This window comes from Lates calcarifer, linkage group LG7_1 (assembly GCF_001640805.2).
Source record: "Lates calcarifer isolate ASB-BC8 linkage group LG7_1, TLL_Latcal_v3, whole genome shotgun sequence".
NCBI lineage: Eukaryota > Metazoa > Chordata > Actinopteri > Centropomidae > Lates > Lates calcarifer.
The window spans coordinates 10,218,932-10,244,115 of record NC_066839.1 but is presented as its reverse complement, the minus strand read 5'-3'; the positions used below and the strand labels follow the sequence as shown (position 1 = coordinate 10,244,115).

General features: G+C 40.5%; 1 protein-coding gene across 1 annotated transcript in view; it reads right to left on the bottom strand.

Annotated features, from left to right (window-relative positions):
* Window positions 1-11,810: 11,810 nt before the first annotated feature.
* Window positions 11,811-25,184, bottom strand: part of LOC108880895 (dystrophin-like) — a 169,394-nt gene continuing 156,020 nt past the window's right edge. Inside the window, 6 exon segments of the mRNA XM_018672611.2 lie at window positions 11,811-13,256; window positions 14,479-14,504; window positions 16,247-16,330; window positions 16,657-16,732; window positions 20,006-20,243; window positions 21,308-21,469. Coding sequence (XP_018528127.1) covers window positions 13,248-13,256; window positions 14,479-14,504; window positions 16,247-16,330; window positions 16,657-16,732; window positions 20,006-20,243; window positions 21,308-21,469 — 595 coding nt within the window. The 3' untranslated portion in view covers window positions 11,811-13,247.

Here is a 25,184-nt window from a genome sequence, read left to right as displayed (position 1 = left end):
TATACATACAGTATGCTCTTTTTCCCACCGCAAGCCAGAAAGTGATCAGTAGAATATTGGAACAAATTCAAAATGGTATAAAGTCATTATCTGTACATGGCCAGTCATCCCCCCTTAAGAAAAGCTATCTTTACTATCCCAGAATATCAGGTGTCACCATGACAGCCTGCTCTGACAGACCTTGTCACTGGCCAGATTAGCATGGATCAGTGTTAGCTGCTGCTTTGATTGAATTCAACTGGGCTTTCTGATGCATTCTGTTGTCTCTGGTAAACAGTGGTTTGTACAGTGTCAGACAGAGATAATCCTGTACAGAGGGAGGGATTAGCCTGAATCAATAATGACCCCACACTGTGAGCATGTTAAGGCAACTGGCATCTACCTCACAGAGATGTACAGGTGCGTTTGCACAGGTTTTGTTTTAAAATCAAGGGGAGGAATTAGCTAAGGATGCAGAGGTAAATCTGTGGATTATTATGTAACAAATGAGGTGGTTACCCTACAGGAAAAGTCAACATTCTGTCACAGATTTGAACATTAAACCCAATGTGTAATTTCACTTGTCTGTCCATTTCAAGAAAATTAAACAGATTCTCATTCATGTGTGTATGATTAAAGTTATAATTAGGTTTTAAATGTGCCAGTTAAAAATTCCAGCTAATGTATGCCATCCAACTTTTTGTCTAGTATCCAGTGAAAGAAAATACTCCTCTCATTTACTCAACACTAAAGCTGCCTTGGCAAGTTCCAATCCAAGTCCTAACTGTAATCAATTAACCTAAGCAAGACTACCAGTAGGAATAGTACTCCATACGGGGAGGATTTTCCACCTGTGATGTAGCATTACCAGACTGCTCTCACTTGCCCTTTGGCACTTGAAAGATGAGGAAAGATAACATAAAGCAAGACTAGGGAAGCACAGAGGAGTTCCTTGGAGCTGGAAACCAACACAAATAACAACTACAGTGGATAACTGCAAATTAAGACACAGTGCCCATACTGGACTGTGTTCATATTATCTGAGAACAAGGCAAAATTTAGGAGCTTAGTCTTAGTAGATTGTTTTTTATTGTGTGATTATGTTTACAGTGGTAAAAATAGAGCATCATTTTAGGAAATGAGTACTGTGAGCAGTTGTAAAGACATTTACGTCATGCACATTTAATAGTAAAGCACTATCATGGAAACACTATGATTTCCTTGGATCACAGTGGTAGAGGTGGAGGACCACTGAATAAATGAGCTAGTTGTTTTGACCCGTATCATAGCCTGTTCTTTTATGTACTTGTAGGATGGCTTTAAGCAAATAGACGGAGGTCGTCTCTTCAGCATTTTCTTCACACATGGAAGAGCAAAACAAAGCCATGAGGGAAAGAGGAGGGAGCAAGAGAGAGAGGGGTAGAATGAGAGAAAGTGGTGCAATGACAAAAAAGGTGGGGAAAGTGGTGGAATCAGTGCAAGAGAGTGAGAGAAATGTGGGAGAGGGATAAACACAATTTCAGATGTGAGTTTGAGGGTGGTGGAGGAAAACGAAAAGGGAAAAGAAAAGGGGAGAGATTCATTAATGCAGGGGATGGATATGGCCCATTAGGTGATTCCCAATAAGACTCTCTGGGCCAACTAATTCACCTGCAATCATTTACCCTACAGTAGGTTTGATCACAGGCACAAATGCTGCATGGTAATCAGCATGCAGAGGAAATAAGACTGTCTCTCTGCTGAATTCATGCAGAGACACACGTGCACACATAGATTACATAGCACAGGCACGTTCCCTTTTTCTCTCCCTCTCAGGCCGTCACAGAAGCTCGCTTTCACAATGACTCAAGGTCATAAACAATTTTTGTTTCCTTCCTGCTGTGCTGCTGGTGTTTCTTCCATGCACTGTGATAATTAACAATTAACCTTTAATCGACAATGCTTGTCAGAGCTCACACTTAACATGTCCATTAGTTTCATGTCAGTGCACAGCCAATATTAGAAGCCTTCACACACTTAATATCTCACATAATCCAAAGTACACAAAGTCTGACCTTCTAGCTATTGAACAGATGATTAACCTTTATGCTCGTTTAGCCTCTGGTTCGCTTCATTACTTGATGAAATTTTAATTACAAAGCTGAAATCATGTTCCGAGAGCCCTCCCCAGAAATCCATATCTAAGCTCTCCCTTGAAGACTATGAGCTAATGTGCAAATTGAAATCATCCACACGTTTTTGTCTTTAAAAACTTCAGCTAGAGTTTGGGTTTAGTAATTTGTCAAACTTTTTAAAAACCTCCTGGCCTTCAGTATCTGTCATGTTTTTATATTCCCAAAGTCGAACGTTGTGCATTCTGACTGTTCGGTTGCGGCAGGAGCCCATATTAAATGGCTCTTCAAACCTCTTCACTGATTCAAAATCCAGAGCTTGACAAGGAATTCTCCAAAGCAGATGTTGTTTTCAATAGTTAATGGAAAGACTGAACAGATATCTCCCAGAGTAGGGCTCACAAACCCCCAAAGCTATAGACTTGTAATACACCTAAACAATACTCAGGCCCACAACTGCACACAGCTAAACAAAGCTCTGTGTCACATCAAAGCACATAATATATAAGCTGATTCAACTGCATTTGTGTTTGTATTAATTCAAGTAAAAACACAAACAAACCTTTCTCAAAGCCAGACATACTGTAAGATGCACTCACACAGGGGCACATTACTGATCACTGGGCAGTAAACAGGTTTATGTTATATTTAGCTGTTTGCTCCACTTTTGCACTTTGGCTTGTCCCTTGTCAGCAGAAAAGTGTGCAGAGAAGACAAGACTGGCAGCTCTGGTTAAGCTGATGCCAGTGCACAGCATCTATTGTTCACCTGCGGATTTGGGAACAAAAACAAGGTGCTGTGTCGTGTCATCCCAAGCCTCTTCCTGTGAGAGAATAACCTGCTTTCCAAATGCAATCTGTATTGCAGCCTGATTCTGAGCTAATTCTCATTAAGTCTACAGCAATTGAAAGGAATGGGCAACAAGGAAACCCTGGACCTTAAGGCAGATTGGTTTCAATAATACTTTCCCTGGCATCTCTTGTCATGCATGACTAATGGAATACAGACATGTAAGGGGAGCGAGAGAGAGATATTGGGATTGAGATTCCAGCCATGAGCTTTCATTTTATCATGAGAACAACAAACCGTAAACAGTTTGCTCACACTTTAGGACAGAACTAATACTATACAACATTGCTTTGCTGTGGTCATGGACTTAAATTGTTGAGCCAAACAATCAGTTTGTGTAAAGGCTACCTTGAAATAGGGGATGTACCCTGATTTTACTCTGGCATCTGTACTCTTCCTAAATTTCTGTACTGTATCAATTTTTGTATTATAATCTTGCTAATAGGGACATTATTTTGTTTCACAGTGCACAGTCACACCTAACAGACAGAATGATATTTGATTTTGTTTTCTGCAAGGGAACTACTGTACAGTTAACTCAGAAAGATGTTATGTAGGTCATCAACCTCATCAAGACGTGATACTGGGAAACAGGAAGGAGAGACAGCGTAGTTTGAGAGAGAAAAGAAAAAAACATCTAGATGCAACTTAGAGTGAGGAGGGACCTTAAAAACTACTAGCAATCAAGGAAGCTTAACATCTGCAGAAAGTAGGCTGGAGAAGAAGGAGAACAGGGAAAAAAGGCAGGAAAAAGAGAAGAGGAGGAGCATGAGGAAATACTGAAAAGTGAGAGTTTTAACACCTCAGGTTGCACAACTAGAAAGAATCACCTCTAACCAGCAGTCAACAGAAATGCCAATTAGAGAAAATGAACACGACGGAGGCCAATGATAGATAGCTCCTGTACTCACTGGCAGATAATTGAAAGCATTACTTCTTCAGTTACTATCTAAAACCCAAGCAGAAGACTCTCTGTCTCAGCTCACATACTGTATTACAAAGCCAAGGATATAAGTAAGGAATATGAATCACAGGTGATTCAGTATTCACTTATTCAATAGAAATGATAAAGATGGGCTCAATCAGAAGTGACTGCCACCAGCTGTTAGCTTAATACCGGACTTACCTTTCCTTCCTCTTTGATTTCTGCTTATGGTGTGTCCAGTGAAAAAGTTATACCTCAGAAGGACCACAATGCATTTTTAAGGCTAGACAGAGGAACTCACAGAGAAGCTTTGAGTCAATCAGACAAAGGTAAAGCAACAAAAAAAACAACAAACAAAAACTGCAGCTTTGAGGTCTTCAAAACGCACACACTAATATGTACACTCACAGCTATACACACTCTTTAGTGACAAGTCAAATGAGTATATCAAAACACTCTCATGCAAAACTCCTACTTCCATTATTCACTGACATCTTCTCCCTTGTTTCTCAGTTGGTAGCTTAGTTACCTGTTCCTTTGACACATGACAACTCCCCTTCCTCCCATCAACCTGCCAGCTGAATTTGACAGCCTCTTTAAAGGCCTGAGTGAGTTGTGTTTTGATCATTAGCAACCCATTTGTCAAAAGGAATATGCATTATCTGAAAAGAATTTGGGGAAAAGCTCTCTCCCATGCAGCCTCTTCTCTGTGGAGCAAGTTTCTCTCTCTCTCTCGCTGAGGAGTCAGACACTCGTGTACTGCTCTCATCCACTGACTATTCTTGAAGTTCGGATTGTCACCTCAGTTATGCTTTTGCAGATTTGTGATCGGATTGACTATTGAGAATTGAGGAGATGATTACCATGTGATGATAGCCAGGCAATTTTTTTTTTTGCATACCAAGAGGGATAATGCAACTGCTAGGTAGCTAGCAAACAGAGGCATTTCCATTTCTTCCGGTAAGCACACAACAGCTACCCTGTTGAAATCCACACACTACACATGTACTGTGTACTACATGGAGGTGTACTGAGGGAAATATCCAAATACTGGAGTAAAAACATGGCAGGCAGCGACAGAGCTTTATGAAACGTAAAAAAATCCAGTCTTCTGTGGAGATCCAGTAGTAATGTAAATTTAGAACTAGAATATAATATTATCATCTATAATGTCATTTTAAAAAACACTGTCAAAGCTCTGCTCCCTCCAGTGTGTGTAGGTTCCCTCACACATCTGAAGGAGGGCTCCTCCAGCTCCAGCTGTCACTCATCTCTGTCTGCTCTCTGCTCTTACAAATTGCTGTAAAGTCACATTTTGGGAAAGGAACTGTTAACTAGGCAGAAATGAAATGATGAACGTGATGTAAATCAGCTCCAGAACTTTAAACATGGCACATGCGCTATATGCAATCTGATATAGCGAGTCCTGCATTTTTTCAGCTGACAAAAGCTTTGCACTCTGCAGTAAGTTAATGTTATGGAAACACTCTAATCTAATTTTGATTCTAAAATATTCTAAACACAGAAGACCGAACAATCTGAAAATACACGATCGTCCCATTCTAACCTCTTTCTCTTGTCTCTTGCTATGATCTGCATTTCTTATCTGTTTCTCCCCTTATTTTCTATAAAACAATTGTGATAAAGCTGTACCATATGCAGCGTATACTGTATAGTTGATTCATTAATAAACTTGACAACACAGATTTACTACAGAGAACCATTACAGAGACGATGTCAAGATGTCATTTCATATACACATCCTCAGGCTAATTTAGAGCGGGTAGCAGAACCTGTCTAGCATGGAGGTGAATACATTATTGGATTTTCTACCAGCAGGCGCATTTTGTTTTATAAACACGAGGAACATCGTGTAAAGCCACAGATTCAATCACACTTGTTTTGGGCATTTTATGAAAGTGACAATACGCAAAACACCTGCGAGCACATTTAGCATGCCAAAAGTTCAGCCCCATTTAAACATCAGAAAATCATCTGAAAACAAGTATCATTATGCAAAAGTGATTAAAAATGATGGCGCCTGCAGTATTTCACAATGCCCTCTCCACTCTAATTTCAAAATATGGATCACATAACTCCAGATCACATTTTCCTCTCAAATTCAACCAATTCTTCTATAACATGAATTCTGCCTTCAGTATAGTAATATACTGAAGGCAGAATGCGGGTGTTGTGGCAATCGGGCTCTGAGCACTGTGACAATGAACACTTTTAATAATTCAGTGTTTCTCATTCACAATCTGCAGGATTGTGGCAAGGGGTTGTGGTGCATCTACCACAACCTGTCAGCCACAGAGGTGTGATGAGCATAAGATTTGCCTCTGGCAGATGGTTTGTTATGAAAGTTAGGGGTTTGAGGAAAAACACCTGGGATATTTTGCCACAACTTTCCAACTCACACATGCTGTACAGAGAAATATGTAAATCAAACTGCTATCACTCTGCACAAAATAGATGTGGCTGCTGTGGTTAGCAATTCCTTTTTCAGTTTGTGTTTTCCAGAAATCATTCAGTAGCCTCTCTACGGCCAACACAAAATGCCCATCAAATTTCATTAGCACCTTGTCTTCTGTGTTTACAAGTGGCCTGATTGGTTCATACTGGCATCGTGGCAGCAGGGCTCTAAATGCTGTGAGCAGGAATGCCAATGACCTGCCTGAAGCTAATGGTCCATGGTGTAATGAAACTGGGAAGATACTGACTGATTCCCTGCGCACCTCCCACTGCTCCCATTTCAGACACACCAATTTCAGTTTGTCTCCCTTCATTAGTCCCTGGCCCTGACCAGGCATCATGAATGAGGCTGTTACATACAGTTACAGGTGTGGGAAATTCAACAGTCTAAAAATTCTTGCTTCAACAGACAGGTGAAATTAGTGTATTCCAAGCATACAAAAAGCATGTGTACAGTATCTGTTTGTGTAAAGCCAAGTGGAAAGAGGGATGATAAATAACCTACTGCATATGACTGCCTTGAAATATGAGAATAAAGGAGGCAGGCAACTGATAACAAAATGATGACATGACACTCAAGAAAAATTGGAAGCTATGAGAAATTAGTGAAAATGAATATGAGGACTTAAATTTGAGAAGAGAAAAAATAATCTAGCAATTGTAAAAAGTGAAAGGAGTGACAGTAGAGGGTTAAAACTTGAAAATGTGATATATCGAAGTATACTTGATATATCCTGTTTCTTTTTCTTTTAAAGCCAGCAGAAGAAAATGCTGATATGGGACAAATGCTCAGAATATTCCCTCAAGCATCCAAAACCCTAGGTCAATGCCCTGCCAGAAGAAGGTCCAGAAGCAGTTAGCTACTTAAAATTAATTGTCAAAGAGAGAGCTAATATGGTGCTAATGCTAACTCACCATGTGAACTCAGCATATTCTGAAGCTGTGGGGTGCACTGAGGACAATAAACCTTAGCAGATAAGTACTGCAAGGGAACTGTTAAAGCTGGAAGGTTCATTAGGATACAAGTTTGACTCAAGTTTGTGTAAGCTGGAACATTTACATAGAGGACTACTGTGTCAGCATCACAGAGATTCAACTGCTGACATAATAGCAATGATGAAAACAAAAACTGGCTTTCCTCTTGATCCGTTTTGGCTTCTCCCCTCTAGGTTTCTTGCCTTGTACTCATCCGTTCCTCTCTTTCCCTGACTCCGTCTCTCAGGGGTTCACCCATATTCCATATCCCGCACAGGTCCTATAGTGTCCTGCCTCCCCCCTCATCAACATCTGTTCCCTATCCTTGCCTTGTGCCAGGGGCAGCTACCCGCCAAGACACCCATACCATCGGCACCAGCTCTGTCGCTGCCTGCCAAGCATCTGATCAAAGGGGGCAGCTGTCGAACGGATCTGCATGCCAGCCAGTGTTGCTGCATGAATGAGAAACGGGCAGAGGAAGGGGAAAAAATAAACATCCAGCACCATCACTACTGCTGTCCCATCCAGAAAGACGGTTTGATTGATTGCGGACAGCTTATGCCATACGCCCAAAGCCTGGAGGAATCGTTGTAGTCTGTTTTTACCCACAGCAAAAAGAATAATTAGCAGATCACAGATGGTGATGCTCAGAGGAGTATAAGGGGACAAGGAAATTAAATACATTAGATACTGTCCGGTATCCTGAGAGAGGTTCATAAGTGATAAAAGAGAACCTGTAGTGCAGTTTAGCTCTGCACGCAGAGCAGAATACTGACTAGGCCAGAGTAAAGGTTTGACTGAGAAGGAGGTCACAAATACTATACCAGGGGCAAATGTGGAACAGTGCAAAATGTGTCATAAATAAAGAATACATGGATTTAAGATATTCATTGCATTATACCTTTTGTCAGGCTCTTCATGAGGATCCTAAATTTTCTAGCTGTGCCCCTTAAAGGCAACACTTTAGGTTATCTGCTTAGTTACTCACCTTTGCATGCATGTGAAGCTGGTCTGGTCTACAACACCTCATAGCAAAATCTGCATTGTTCGAAGTTTGATGATGAAATAGCTTCCTGACTTTCCAATTGGTTGAGTTTATTCTATATAATAAAATGAATGAAATTAAATTAGAACAGCAGCCACAGACACTGGGCCTCTACACACACACACACCTCTTCTCAGCAAAGCTTTGAGCTGAAAGAGCAAACAAACTAACAAACTATTTGATAAATTGAGCTCTCAGTAAATCAAATAAAAGCAATTATATCAATACAATAACAGATAATTAATGTCTTACTTGACACCAATATGTAACAATTTCACCACATAATAGCAGCTATCTTAGTTTATAATAATAAAACTAAAAATGACCGACGCATGCATAAAATAGACTGAATGAAATGTGTGTATGACAGCCACACTACCAGCTCTGTGAGGCTGTACTCAACAATGACAGCTCACAGGCAACATGACAACATGCTCTGTGTGACAATGATAACATGCCAGTGTTTAGAGAGAAATGTTGACCATGGTGAACTTCTTAGTTTAACATGTTAGTTAACTAATGCTGAACATTAAGACACACCTGAGGTAGTATTTGGTCATAATCCGAAGTATTAGACTGAAATGTTGATCTGATGATGTGGCTGTACCCAAAGTCATGAATGCCTGTATAAAATTTAACTGCTATCCACACCACAGCTGTTGGGATATTCCAATCTGGACAAAAATGATCCACAGCTGGGGGATGAACAACCAAACAGAGGACACTGTCATCCCCTGAGCCACACCAACAGTGAAGCCACGATACAAAAAGAACAGGAAGAGGCTATATACCTAATATACTAAATAAAACTGAGAAAACTGAGTAAACAACGACTTTAGAAGATACTGGGCTCCTGGGCTGTGCTCCTTTGAGCAAAACTAAATCATTGAGGATGCTATCTAGCTAGCTGTTAGCTTGTCTTCAAACTAGCATGTTACAACAACATGCCGTACTCAATTAATATCTTAAAAATAAATAAAGACACAACGAACCACACTTGGAAGCCCTGGAATATAAAACATAGAGCAAGTTTAGCACTCAGCACAGACTCACCTTTCTCCGGAAACACTTCCAACTGATGGAGGAGGGCGGCTAACTTCAGTACCGACGCCACACTTCAAAGGTCGGGTTACCGGACAATGTCAGTTACTAACGCGTTAAAACGGGAAGAATTAAAAATAACCAATTATCCGGTTGGAGGCAAAACTTCTTTTGTGACTTAGTAGGCGAGAACAACAAAGTCTGGCAGGTGCACAGCGACAAAAAACACATTTAATCCAACTTGGAGCAAATATTTAAACTACACGCAAATACCCAAATGAAATCCAAGATGGCGCACGATCCTTAATTGAGTTCAGTGCTCAGAGCTGGCCGGAAGATGCATTACAACATTTTTTTTTTTTTTAATCTTTATTTATGAACAACAAAGGCAGGGTATAACAATAGTAACAAATATATACAAACGATCAGACATTTCAAAACCGTAGTACATAAATTAAAATACTAGCATTACAACAATACTAAACAGCTTGATATGTCCATTAGCATCATCATCATCATCATCTCTCTCTATAGATAGATAAATAGATAGATTATCATGTGATACAATTAAATCTTTTCAACGGTCTCTAAATGGACCTCGAGTTAAGATCAGTTTATAACTTTTTGATAGAAGTTATAGCTTAGCACCCTCAAGGTGAAAGTCACAATTTCACCCTCAATAAAATTGTCTCAACGTTCTTGATTCATTCAACAATTTTGTATATAATGACCATTATAGCCACAGGAGGCTCCTGTGGCAGTAAGCCTTTATTCTTATTGTCTGATTAAGACTGACAAAAACCTGCCCGGATGAGTTCCTCAAGGTTCAGTCTTAAATGTGAGCAAGCATCCATCAGTTCCTACCAGCTCCAAGGGTGCAATGCTCTGTAGCTGAACGTGACCTTTGACCTCCATTTGGAGGGCAAGAGAGTTTCACTTACATTGTTATCATATATTCACTAAAACATCCACTATGTGAGCTGTGTTCTTGTACAGCAGAATGCTAAGTCAGGCAGGCTGCACTTCACTGGAGCTTGACAGTCTAATGTGTTAAGTCACAGAGGGCTGTCTCTAAGCAGGATTAAAATACTTTGGAAAGATTGCTGATAACTCATGCAATCTTGTTTGGACGAAGTTTCACATGAGCACATTGGACTGTTACAGTAATTAAACCTGATCCGCCTTCACATATAGCCTAATTGTCACATTAATATTAATAACAATACGAGTACACTTCTTTTTGCAATGGAATCCAGTAAGGAATAACTACCACCTCTCTCTTGAGAATACTAGGTTGTTACTTATAAAAAAAAAAAGCCAATTCCTGCAATGCATTACAGAAGTTTGAGTTGTAGACTAATTAAAGCACCTCAGGGAGTGCAGAGGATGTGAGCACACTGTCTATAAGGAGTCAGAATACATACAGTAGCCCCAGATCCAATTAGGGTGCACTACCACTTTGCTTCTGCTGCATTATTGAAGCGTATTACGGAACGGCTGGACCATAGATGATAGGGGAACGCTATTAAGAGAGAACCTACCCAGCATGGAAAAGTCATCTCCGTGAATTACTTTGTGGTGAATCTGCCACAACAGAAGATGATGGAAATGGATCCGGGGACTGATACGTCAGTAATCGCTTTTCTTCTAAACTGTGGTAGAGGGGAGAAAGTTATACAGCGAAGACTCGCTTGTTAACATTTTGTGATGAATAAAGAGTGAGAGAAAGAACTGTAAGATCAGGAGGGAGAAGTTAAAGGAAGGAAACAACCAATTTGAGGTTGCTGTGGTCTAATACTTTAATCTGACAGGTTGCTAAAATGAGCTGGTTTTACACCATGAAATTACTTGTGCAGTCAGATTTGATTTATAACCACCAGCATGTGACAAGACAGCGAAGCAAGACCAAGGTAAATGTCTTTAATCGAACATCACACAATCCTTAAGAATAATTAATGCATGCAGCTACAAGTGGGTAATGAATAATCAAATGAAAAATTGGGGGGGGTTGAAGGGCTGGATTAAGAGGTAAAGAGGCTAATTATCTTTCATCATTCATTTTGGAGTTTTCCGTTACAGCTCAGCAGGTTCACTGCAAACATGTAATAATAATACAACCTCTCACTGCATGATCAGTTCCTTTGATAAATAATAATGGTATAGTCCTGGCTAGATGACACTGAGTTGGCCATAATGAGGCCTATATTCCTCAAATCAGGTGTGTGTGCTGGAGTGCATGGGATGCTTTTAAATGCAGGGGGCAAGCTCTGCATATGAAACACCTTAAGGAGCGGGATGAATTTCTGATCAGTGTGTATGAAATTCAGTGAAGTGATTCAACTATGTACCATTACAGTCCAAACAATTCAACACAGTAAATAAATAAAAATAACAGCAGAGGTTGAAAGCATACTTGTTATAAAAATTTTATTTAGAATAAAACAACATAGCCATATTACACGTAGTGTGGTCAATCTATTTTACATACCTCAGGAGAAGCGACACAGTTCTGCCATGGTACGGTTCATCATGATTGTAATCATTAAAATTATCACCAACATCATCATCAGTCTACAGTCAGAGGTTATAGTAGTGTTGTTCAGTCTCACAAGTTTTACAGGATAGCATATAGCACAACAACACAACGCAGTGAGGGACCAGTGCTAGAAGGCCAGTGGAAAAACCAACAACAGATAAAGTAATACTCGTCGTAACGGGTGGCTAGCTTCAGCAGGCCACAGACTCATTGTGGTACAGTAATAATAACTTCTTTTTTTTTACTTGGTATCTCCTCGTTGCAGTGTACACAAATACAGTAAGCTAAAGCTTAGAATGCTAAACCAGGTTGTTCATGTTCTGTAAATGATCACAACGGTTTTAAACAAGTTTACGAACCACAAAAACAAAACTGTGTCTATGAGTCTGAGGTAGCAAGGCAATCATGGCTTTCCTCTGATTTCTGAACATATATCTTTTTTTAAAAAAAAGCTATTCTACATAATGATGGCGGGCCTCTTACAAACCCAGATTCAGAACAACTTTAGATTTAAATCTATATTTTCCGAAACTTCTCTCTTTATACACAGTCCCACTTTAATTCATTAACTCTTACCTCGTCTTCCACATGTGGAATGACAAACTGTATAGGCACAGAAGGGGTAAACTTTACATTAACAAATCGCACTCGACACAAAGTCTGCCGGCATATCAATGCTTTAAAGGGGAACTTGACATCAAGCATGCTACGAGATAGATCTTGAAAACAAAACAGATGCTTGTGACAGTCTACATCTTCAAAGTGAACCTTTAAGCCTCTGAATGTTATTACTCAGGAACTGTGAATGCTCCCAAATATGCAACTAAATCTGTGGCTACTTCCATTGACAATAGCAACTGGGGCTGGAGGGTTCAAAGCAGTGGAATGACCAAAAAAAAAAAAAAAAAAAAAAAAAAAAAAAAAAGTTTGATTCCCAGTGAAGGCAGAATTTATTTATTTTAACGAAACACAAATCCCCAAACCACCCTCTGAAAAACAAGAAGCATGTTTTACTATACAAAGCCCCATGTCCATATACTCATCTGCATATCTAAACAAACCACTGACAAATGTTGAACCAAGTTCAGGTACAATCTACAGTTTATAAAATGTACAATTTGCATAGTACAAGACAAGGTGGTAAAAGTAGTTAAGTTGTCCGGTCCTGTGCGTCTTTGGGATTTAGGGTAGGTGGGGGGGGGTGTTGTTTTGTTTGGGAATGGTCCTGTCTCTTCTAACACTCACTACACACAGGTGCACGCAGTCACATGTGCAACCACAAACACGCACCATCCTGTGTGGTGACTGTCCTCACATCACCTGCAAAACAGAGAACACAAACATGCAGCCATCATCACAACAAAATTATACATTTTAAAACACGTCGGTGCAAATAGGTGTGTGTTTGGGTTCAACTGGACCCAGGGAAAGTTAGTGCTTCAAGTGCAGCAGGTGAACCTGCCTCATTTCTTTTCATCAAGACATCACTGTGCGGAAACATCCAAAGTTCGAACAAAGTAATCGGGTTTGAAGGCTGTTAAATGGACTGCAGTCCCTCAAGCCAGTTACAGCCCATTAGGAGCTCGGTGTGGAGGAAAGGGAGGAGGTGGGCGTGGATGATGCAGGAAAGATTTTACAAAACACAGCTGTCTTCTTAGGAATGGAATTAGGCACTTAAGCCTATTCGCCCATGCCTTTGTGTGAAAATCAGCAGAAAGTGTATTGTCAGTATTTGCCAAGGACAATGCAAAAAAGAAAAGATTAAAAGGCTGACTAAAATAAATAAATAAAGCAAAAATAAAATAAAGCAGAGTGTCATTCACTTCATTTCATGCATGCACTGAATACAAAGTGCATATTATGGACGCTATACAGTATCATACTAAACTTGAGCTGATTTAAATGAAATTTAGAGATGTAAATTCTGAAAGCGAGAGGCTGAAGTGCAGTGGTCATCAAAGAAGAAAGTAGAAATCAAAGGGAAAATATGTGCAACAGTCACCACAAATGCTTTAATAGCAAATAGGGAGGTGAGCTGGTGTGTGAAGGTATTGGCTGTGTGTAAAGAGACAAGCCGAGCAGTTCAAAGACACAGAGAGGAAGGAGGAATGGAGCGAACGAGGGGCACCAGGGTGGGTTAAATAATTACACTGGGAAGAGGTCGGCGGCAACAGCTCTCACAACAACTCTGTCCCAAAGTGCACCTTGGCCTCAGACCGAGGGGGAGAGAATGAGACGAGCTGCTAATGGCGCTCCCCAGAGATCCATTAACCATCTCTTTCACACAAGCCACCAAATGTGCAAGAATGAGGCCGGTGAAGGCTACAGAAGAGACTATGTTTGTGGCAGCAGCTGTAATTACCTCTAAAATGTTGCTCTGCTCCAACTTCTCTCACCTTTACCAATTACTAAAATACTGACACGGAAGCACACACAATAGAGCAGTCGGGGAGACAACAGGAGCTTCCATACAAGCTGCGAATACACAGACTGATTTACAGTACTGCTGTGTGTCTGAAAGTGTGGAGATACTCAGTCTTACCTGTGGCCTTGAGGAGAGGCTTGAGGCTGTGGGAGATAAAACAAAGAGACAATAGAGTAGTTTAATACTTGAACTCCCCAGTTCAGCTCTGTTTTCATAAGTCTACACTACAATTATCAGCCTCTGGGTCCCTCCCACATACTCATGCACACACTCAGCTCTGTGCTGCTTGGTCCCGGTGCCTCGGAGCTGTGCAGTAACCAAATGCTAATAACGCTTGCCAGAGCGTCTGCCAGATTAGAATGGATTTTTAACTAAAGGACTCATAGGAGTTTCAACTCTGAAAATTCGAATGCAATTTAAAGTCAGTGAGCTCTAACTCGCTTTTCGAAGATTTGTATTTATTTTTCTATTTGATTAACATCCCCCTGAGGTGGATATTCTATCAAATTCTGCTATAAAGAGTAATGAGGGGCTAAGGTTTTTTCCTGATCATATCAAATACTAAATTAAAATGGTAATAAAAAACAAAACCTCACAGCTGCATGTGAAATCTGTCTATTTGAGAAAGTATTTCATCTGAATCAAAAGCACAGTCACAATGCAGAGGAGCCTGAACGCACCACACAAACAATGATTCCAGTTTCTGAAAAAGTCTATATACCACTCTTCACTGAAATACAGGATAAGACCTTTTGAATTCATGACTACAGATGAGTGCACAGCTGCTCGAGATGCCATTATTTATACATGGCACTGCAAAGCGTACATACACACACACACACACACACACACACACACACACACACACACACACACACACACCATCCACAAACAAAGCTGAATGACAGTATGAGGTAAAAAAGAGAAAAGAAAAATGCAGAGCAGGAGCTAGTAAGAGAGAGGAAGGCGAAGACAGAGGGACTGATAAAAGAAGTGAGGGGAAGTGGAGACAATCGAAAGACAGATGATGAGTGTGGTTGAAATTGTAAATTATGTTGATTGCGTCAGGAAAATACCACAGTTTCTCCCCTTTCTGTTTCTGTTTCTGCCTTGTCATGCTGCCATGGCAGAGCATGTCACAGATGTAAAAAGTGCTGACAAGCATAAACAAAATAAACTAGTGTATCTACTGAATTAATTAAAAACAAAAACAATAAAAGGAACATCTGTTAAATTATCTAGGCAGATGAGAGGGGAAATGTGATTTTTTTTTGTAATGGGAAAAACTACTTCTGAAACTTCTGCAAAGACAGTTTGATATGTGTTGGGTTGCACACAAATTCCCAAATTCAGTAGATGTATGTTAATTCACAAACTCACATTAGCCATTAGTCAATCAATCAATTAAAGTAGTAATTAATTGGTTTCTCTTTGCCATATATATTAGTAAAATGAATATCTTTGGGTTTGGGACTTTTGGAATCAACAAGGCATCATTTTGTATTTTCGGACATTGTGGTGGAGAAAATTGTTTTATAGACCAAAAGATTAATCTAGAAACTACTCTGAGGACTATTTGTAAATGTAAAGGATTGTTGCAGCCCTACAATTTGTAAAAGAAATGAAGTCTACCGAATTACATTTGGGTGAAACTAAACAATTTTTTTAAACATTGCTGTTCAAGGAGGGTAAAAACTAATTCACACATCTTATACCCTACAGATGAATTTTCCCTGTGAGGGATGAAGTATGAACAGTTAAACGGAGTGGCATGCACTATTTTTCTGCTGACCAGCGACCTTGTGGTGGAACACAAATCTGCCCTCAGAGGCTGAGAAGACACGGTGGGAGAGAAGAGGAGGAGGAGGAGGAGAGGGAAACTTACGACTGCATGCAGGGAAGGAGTTGTTAATCTGCTCCATTACATCTGCCAGGTCAGAGCTGCTATTGTGGGAATCCAGCAGCTCATCTGAACACACACACACACACACACACACACACACACACACACACGCACACACAGACCATACACAGAGAGGCTGGATTTCAGTTTACCATGGACACACTTTAACATGGTGCCACAACACAGTGAGCAACAAGTTTCCATTTGCAGTGCAACAGTGTGAGATTCTTTTCTGTGTTGTGAGTGATGTTCAAACTTTCAGTGTACCTGCCAAACTTTTTTTTTGCCATCAGTGATTGAATTTCAAGGACAGATCTACATATATCAAGATCAACAGTAGCATGAGTGTTTGTGTCTGGATTTGCAAGTCTTTTTGAGCTCGATTGTCTCACCTGAGTTTTCAGTAAGAGGCCCTCGATCTTGCGCAGTGGGAGAAGACACTCCATTTACCCTTGAGTCCACCTCCGGCTGAGAGAGAGGGAGAGAGAGGAGAGAGAGCAGAAAACAAAAAAGAAAAGTCCATCATTATAACATAATTATTCCGCTTGGCATCCACTTGACAACTTCAAAATTAGTCGTGCTTCAGTGCAGCAGGCGGAGACAAGGGAATACCAGAGGGCGGCACAATGAGGCTGTTGTCATGTGTACAAAAACATCTCTCATCAACATGTCTCTGCCAATGTCCCAAACTTTAGTTTAACATGCCACAGAATGAATCACAGTCAAAGACCTCAAAGGACGTCTTCACAGAGTTTTAGCGCTCTGGCTAATTGATGAATCCTGATGGATTTCATTGAGTGCAACAGTAAACAAACTGCCAACATGAAAGATTAAAATCAAGGTCATGACTTGTCCAGATAAATATTCTTATGCCCATGATATTACACACTGTGTAATGTGATATGAAAGTTTATATTTATATATCTTGCCTTTCTATCCACTGGTTTCTGCCCTAACACCTGTAGCTGAGCCTCACATTAGAAAAATCCATCTCACCTGAGGCTGATGTGTCTGACATTAATGCGGCCACCACAGGTGCTAAAGCAGCAGGGAGTGAATACAGATGACCTACAATAATCTACCAAAAACAGTGTTGGTATTCAGATGTTTTGTCTGTGACAGCTTGCACTACTGTTCTTTTGCTTCAAATTGCTTTCCCCCTGTTGTCTGTGTGATCGCCCTATTCTGTAGTCTCACCTTGATGTCCGCTACTGAGCTCAAGCAGACTTGGTCTGCAGTAAATCTGTGCCCTGAAATGTTTTGAATATAAACTGAAAACACTGTTCCAGGAAAAGAGAAGCATTCAGGCACAGATTCACAGATAAACTGATAATGTGTGATCCAATTTTTTCATTTGTATGATTAAGATAAATAAGCAGGATAAATAAATATCTCTGATTCAAGTCACAGCTGATAAGAAAAGTCTGATGAAACAGGCAATTTTTCAAAACAATTACAGAAAAAGCCCAGTTACTCCAAAAAAAAAAAAATACAATTTCAATCAATTAGACACTAGGGTTTTTGTAGCTAAAATACTGTAGACAGTTGATCAATTGCTGAAAACATGCTCTGTTGCTCTGATGCACAGAAGCAAATACTTGAGGTCCAGTGACATTTACAGCAGAATCCCACATTTCCCTCTTCCCTTTAGCTTTTCAACTGCAAGAAACTGAATCAATGTTGCCTCCCTACCCTCCTGCATCACCCCTCTTCTTCCTCCTCCCTCATCTCCCGGTGCCCCCGGCACTAGTAAAGGCTAACATGTTGGAGACGTCTCCAGAGCACAGCCGGTGTCTTGAGGCTTATCTTAGAATAGCTAAGGTCAGGGCTGTGGTCAGCCTTGAGGAGTGTGGATTTAATGCGTGCCATCAAGCTGGCTGGAGTTTATTATTCTCCAGCTTGGCATTAACACTGTGGTTGATGGAAAGACATGTTGACATACCATCAGGACTCCGGGGACTCAAATGTCAGACAACAGAAGTTCTTATTTAGAGTGGGGATGTTTGTGTGGATGCAGTGCGTGCTATTATGTTTGCATTTTCTTTGTCTGTCAGAATTAGCATCACTTCACTTCAGGATGTGGTGCAGAAAAATCTACTTACACATATACAGTGCTAAGACACGGTACAAGAAATTTGACAACTCCAATATGAGTAGAGCAATGTACGGATGAATGTGTGAATTCCTCCGCTACATTTTACAATTACAGTTACTAGTTACTTTCTACATTAAGAATTTATATAGAAAACATTAAATTTATTTTTGACACATATTTATAAATGAATCTACTTTAACAAGATAATACTTAAACTAGTTTCACTTTGGCCACCTACAACAATAAAATGCTGCATAAATGTTAATACATGTTGCCTAATGAGCACGTTTACCTTTCAAGATTCAAGACCTAAGATTTGTACTTACAAAGATAGCCTTGATACTTCTAATATCAAAAAATTATACTGTTTATACAAAATCTGTTTATATACAACAGCTATACATCAACTGGAGTGGCATCTCCAATATAGTGTAGGCTGTGTGCACGAAAAAACCTTTGTTCTGTCAAAATGTTAATCTTCATCCATTAAAAATCTGCCGACTCACGTCAGCTGCCTTCCTCAGGCCATATTTGTTGTGAGTTATTACTGCGCTTTCAGCTCCACAGCTACCAGAGAGCCAATACCTGCCCCCTGTGTTTGCTCAGTCTGATTTGTCAGGATTGCTGTTTGTTTGGCTTGAGGGTTGTGCATTTCTCACTTGGCACAAACAATCCAACCTCGGTGAGCAATTAGGCCACGCATAAACAAATCTGGAAGTTATTGATAGAGGGGCTGGAGATGGATGCTGGACTCCGGGATAGAATGGTGATGATGTGATTAGGATCTCATCTGAGCATTGATGAGCAGGTTTTGTTATTCAAAGGCACAAACAACTAAGGATAAAAACTGAATGGGTTATCACGTTTTGCCTACAGACATATATGGACTTCTATGTGGGGGTTAATGTGTGCACAAATACATATTTACATTGATGATTTATTTGAATGACTTTGAATGAGTCCTTTTAATTTATTGGACGCATTCTGTATCAGTGTTTCACTGTTTAATTTAATTTTATTTATTTTTTTTATTTTATGAGTTGCACTGAAACAGCCCTGCCAGCTGGTGTGTGTGAGTGAGTCTGTGAACTGTGATTACTGCCCTGCTGCTCCTCAACAACAAGCCTAATGAACTAAAAGAAAAGGCAACTTATATATTACCTTGTGACTCCTTTTTATTGATACACTGTGCATGTTTTTGATAGATACTGGTGTGATTTTGGAAACCATTTCAATTTTGGAAAAAAAATTTAGTTGTCTCTTGTTACTTTGAAACCTCGCTTATAAGGTCCTCCTTTTAAAGCTGACACATGAGGCTAGCTGGTCTGCATATTATGTATAAAGGTATGTTTATCATTCTTGTCCATGTTGTTTTCTGTCTCCTAAGCACCAAAACTACAGCCATTCTTTCTGCAAATGGCCCCTTCACAGATGCAGCTTGAATTTATTTCACCCAGTCCACTTTGCACTCGTCATTGGAGAAATCCACAACAGCAAGAAACAACCCTGATTCCCTTTTTTTTCTGAGGGATGACTATTTTGACAACATATGAGTCTATGAATATCTATCTGTGCCTCCTCTCAGCCATAACCTGTGGCTTCTCTGGATAAAACTGTCCAACAAATCAGTGTAAGTGTTATGTCACCTGGTGCAGTAGCTGTCGGAGGCGGTGGAGCTGAGACTCCAGCTGTTTGTTGTGTTCCTCCAAGATGTGCATGCGGGCCTCCAAGCGGCCCTTGTGTTGTCGCAGCAGCTTTGCCTCTGCTAGAAGATCGGCCTCATCCGGGTGGGTGGAGGGGCCCTCTGACTCCCAGGGGCTTCCAGCAGGGGCCCCTCGTTGGCCGTGCTGTTCCTTTAACTGTTCATACTCCCTCTGCAGGGTCCTGGAAAATAAGGATTAGAAATAGGGATCAAGAAATGATACAAAAGACACACATATCTTATATTATTTTGTTTTTATTATACCATTTTTAGGATCCCCTTATAATGTTTTTTAAAATATTTTTTATACTTGTTAAGTAGCATGACTTGTAGCCATGTGTAACCATTAGTTTGACAGTTATATTCCTGGAGGCCTTGTACAAATTGGCCTCAGAGGACTTGTGTTCCTCACTGCTGGGCATGTTGCAACCACTAGCCCAAGAGGTCGGGACGTCTCTCTCGTGTAATATTTCCTATGGTTGCATAATTATTACAAATATGTAATTCGATGTTGTTGTTATTATTTTTATTCCTGAGGGACTCTCGAACAGAGCATTCAAAAGCTTCTTCCCTTTTGTGTGTGGCACCCTGGCATTGTGGGTGCCACACAAAAACACCGCTCTCATGTTTGCCACTTCTTTCTCGGTGAAATCCTATTTGAAGTGGATAGACAAACATAAAGGACACCCCCCCCGCCAAATCTCTTGCCTCACTCCCTCCTCACCCCCGCACCTCCCTTCCTCTCAGTGCAGAACCATAAGCTGCAGTGCTTTACTTAAGTTGGCATTTATGAGCCTGGCAGTAAAGCCCTCTCTCCCCTCCTCTCTCTCCCGGAGTGCCTGTGTATGTGGGTAATCAGTGTTAAATCACTCCAGTCGAGCCACTGGCTGTGCAAAAGCATCTCTACAACAATAGATTGTACAGTGACTCTGTCTCTAAGCCATCTCCATTTACTAATCAAACCGGGGAAGGACTTGGCGTGTGAGACAGGCTGGCGGTACGGGAAGGGTGTGCATGTCTATTTATTGTGCACTGGAGTGCGACAATGGGCACATGACACCAGGAAGCCATGAGTAACAGTAAATGTGACTAAGAGAAGAAAAAGATAAACACTAGTTTAGTTTTAAATGTCAAAATTGTGCAGAAACAAGCGACATTTCCCCCATATTCTGGGTCTCAACCGGCCTCTTCCCACACTGAATTCTCTCAAGTTTTTGTTTAAAAGACATACAATATAATGCCCTACCTCTGCTCCTCCTCCAGCCGAGCGATGATCCGCTCCAGTTCGCCTCGCTCCTCCCTCTCCACGGCCTGCAGGATCTGGGCAGGACTCTGGGGCTGACTGCAGGGGGAGCCCTCCCCTCCCAGCGTCTGACAGTACTGCAGGATCAGGGCATGCTCGTCGTCCCTGTGGAGAGGATGTGTGGAGGAGTTTTGTGAAGACTGAGAACCCCAGAGATCTTGTCCCTTTTAGATCAGTTTAGTTCACCCCCTGGTCAGTTAGGGAGGGGTGAGACAGGATTTCATTAGCACGTGGTTGTAACAAAGGTACTTGTGAGATAAATGCCAGCTTACTGTAAAAACAAATAAAGAAAGCACCCAATCTAAAAGACTGCTGTAGCTGCCACAATACATAAGATCTTTAGCTATTGTGGGTCTGTAAGCTCCACAATCCTTGGTGGAACACAGATGTGTCAGTCTCTACTATCTGATAAGTGGAATAAGCGAGGGCTGTGAGAGATGGATGGAGCAAAGAGGGGAAAAAGCCTTGCAGACAGATGGAAAGATATGGAAGAAGGGAGGGAGAGAAACGTCTGCCGGTGTCTGCTGTCGTGTATCTGTACGTGTGTGTGTGTGTGCATCTGTCCGTCCCTTTATGTGCAATCTCAGTGATCTGAAAGGGGCTGGCAACTCTTGCCGAAGCCCAGCTGTCACCCTTACTCTAAAACACAACCTTAGCCTTGAAGACTAAAACCTGACAACCACACACGCACACAAAAAAGATGGCAGACTGTTATTTAAAAGTCCTTTCCATTGCTAAAGTGACTGTCATTTCCAGAGCCAGCTTGACAGCCTGAGATAGAGTTTGGCTGAGAAAGTTTAGCAGCATGGTAGCTCCACATGTGACTCACTCTATTTTGGCATTTTTCATGACTCCAGCCAGTTCAAATGTCTGCCTGTGCTCAAACTGTCATTCTGTCTTCATATTCTTCAGTTATGTCACATTAAAATGAATATATCTTAATCGACAGGAGGCTAAGAACATTGTTATGCTACTTTATCACATAATATATAAGTACATGCAGCTGAGATATGGGAACACACCAACATCACTACAGTGAGGTTCAACAGGGCAAACAACATGAGCAGTCAGATAATCAGACAGGTTGTGAACAAAATAACAGTTTTTATTTTATACAGCCATAAACCAAAAGTGAGTGCACTCAAATTACCGTTTATAATTAATCATTGCACAGGACAACTATACACAGTAAATATGGTAAGATAAACTAAACTGCGATTGATATTCACAATAGACGTTTTGGGTGATAATTCTGTGGCTTGCTTTTGTTTTCTCTCCCAAATAAGTTTGACTAACTAACTTTGTTTAAAATCTGTATGACAGTTAGACTGCTTGTGTTTTTTGTCACGCCCCAATTCTTTTTTTAATGTTGTGTTCTGGGTATTTATCTAATTTATTTAATTATAGGTAATTATTATGGACAGGAAGTAAAACATCAGACAAATGGAAAGGCAGGTAGTTTAGTTTAGGGTGATTAAAGCGGAATCACATAGGTAAATCAAGAATCAGCACTAATTTGTGTTTTTAGAGCTTTTTTGATTGAACTGTCACTTTTTTTAGTTTAAGCACACCCTTGACACCTTTTAAAATACACAGTAACTTGCTCTAAACTCAGTTCACACACTCTTATCTGGGCGAGACCATAAATGAGCACATAATCCTTGGTTATAATGAGTAAGTTAATCAAATACGCTCTGGAGAGCAGGCTAACAAAAATGAAATGTCTTAGGTTTTACATAAGACACCCTTGAATTGCACCATGGGAGTCAATCAATGAGTATTCAGCAAATATTCAGAATGGCATTATTGCCACATGCATAATAAGAGAGGTTACGAATAGGGAGCTTTTTCTCGCTCAGAGATGACAGTAATTATACTATTTTGTGACCAAGGACTGAGGCAAGTGGTTAGCTAATGAAAGGTACAGAAAATGAGGCTTTCACCTCTTCACATAAAAGGAACAATATGCCAAGCCAGTAGCCTTCCATGCACGTTGATGAGAAAGAGGTTTTTATCACGAACCAGCATAAGCTCCCTCTACGATTTGAAGCGGAAGTTTAGAACGTTCCTCTCTCTAAAGAATGGGATTTGCGTCAACCTTGTGTTCAACCTTTTTTTTTTTCCTTTTTCCTAAAATGAAAGCCAGCATTGATAAAAGAGACATGAAATAAACTTTATATGCAGTCAGTGCAAAATGTTTTGAACCTTTCTGCACCCTCCATTAAAGACAAAAGCATTCCCCAGCTTACTAATCTCCTGTAACCAGTAGCTCTCCCCTCGCCATTTTTTTTTTTTTTTTACAGTTCCTTCCAAATTATTTTTTAGTTCAGTCATTACTTTTCCTTTTTTCATAACTAACTCTTCTAGTTTCTAAACAACAGGTGAAAAGTTTTAGAACACCCCCATTTTTCCTTTTTTTTTTTTTTAATTTAAGCACCACAAGCACTAAATGTACAAAGGTCATCTGTAAACTGCCCAAGTTAAAAAAGACAACAAAAACTGAAAAGTCATGTTAATTTAACAGAAAACAGGTGTTCGGGGATTGAGAAATTGGTGAGCTTTCCTGCAGCAGTGAAAGTAAATGAAAGTTAATATAAAGAATTCCTACATGTGCCCCAACTTTTAGTGATTACTTACAAACCATCTGTCTATACAAAAACAGTGTTGGAACAAACTGTGTTAGTACACCCCCTGATGCATTATTAGGACAAAACCTTGCTGCAGGAAGTTATACTGGATATTGCTATCATAATGGTGAGAAAAAGGCAAGCAGCAAAGGAAAACAGGCTGGATGTCAGTGTCAGGGGTTCATTCTACAGCAAGATAATGACCCAAAACATCAGAGGAAAAGAACCAGACAGTGATTTAAAAAGATGGAGGACCAGCACAGTCTCCAGACTTAAACTCCACAGAGCAGGTTTGGGATGAACGAGACAGCAAAACAACCTACAAGAGCAACACATTTCTGCCAACAGTGCAGGGACAAACTTTCCAAACAATGTTTCATTTCTATCACAGAAAGAATGCCATGAGTGTGTTTGGCTGCTGAATGAAATCAAATCTTTATTATGTATTTGTTCTGTGCTTGAGTTTCACTGTACACAAGTACACTTAGACAGTACATTATGTAAATTTCAGTGACAACTGGACAAATGGAGGTGTACTAAAACTTTTGATTGGTACTGTATGTTATACATATCTACAGATATACGTAGTTATTCATCAGTTTACCTCTAAAATGGAGACGGAAGCCATGCTGAAACTACTGAGCTTCTGTTAAATTACACAAAGACAGCTGGCAGACACACTAAGCCAAATTTCACACTGCCACTGTTGCAACATGCAGCAATACGCCAACACACACATGTGCGCACACAAACGTTTGAAATATGGGCACACTATGACAAGGGGGAGACAGCGATGATGACGAAAGGCTCAGTTTCTGTAGGGAGTGTTAAAGATAGGTGGCGGTGTAGCCTGCTGGGACCAGGGGATGAGGGGTCCTGCATGGCGAGTGACCAATTAGGAAGGTCCCTAGCAACAAGAAGCTGTAGCAGGACATTATGGCTGGCAGGAAGAGCCCAGAGGACAGCAGGAAAGGGGATTATTTTGTTTGGAAATGGGGACTACAGGGGGTTAGTGCTGGCTCACAAATCACCTGCTCTGAAATACTGGGACAAAGACGTACTGGAAGTGAAAGGACTGGAGACTCAGGCAAGCGGCGGTGGAAGAGGAAGGGACACAGAGAAGAAAGAGATGATAGAGGAAGAGAGCATCAGTGTGGGAGAAGAATTAAATGTGAATAACGGTGATGAATGGT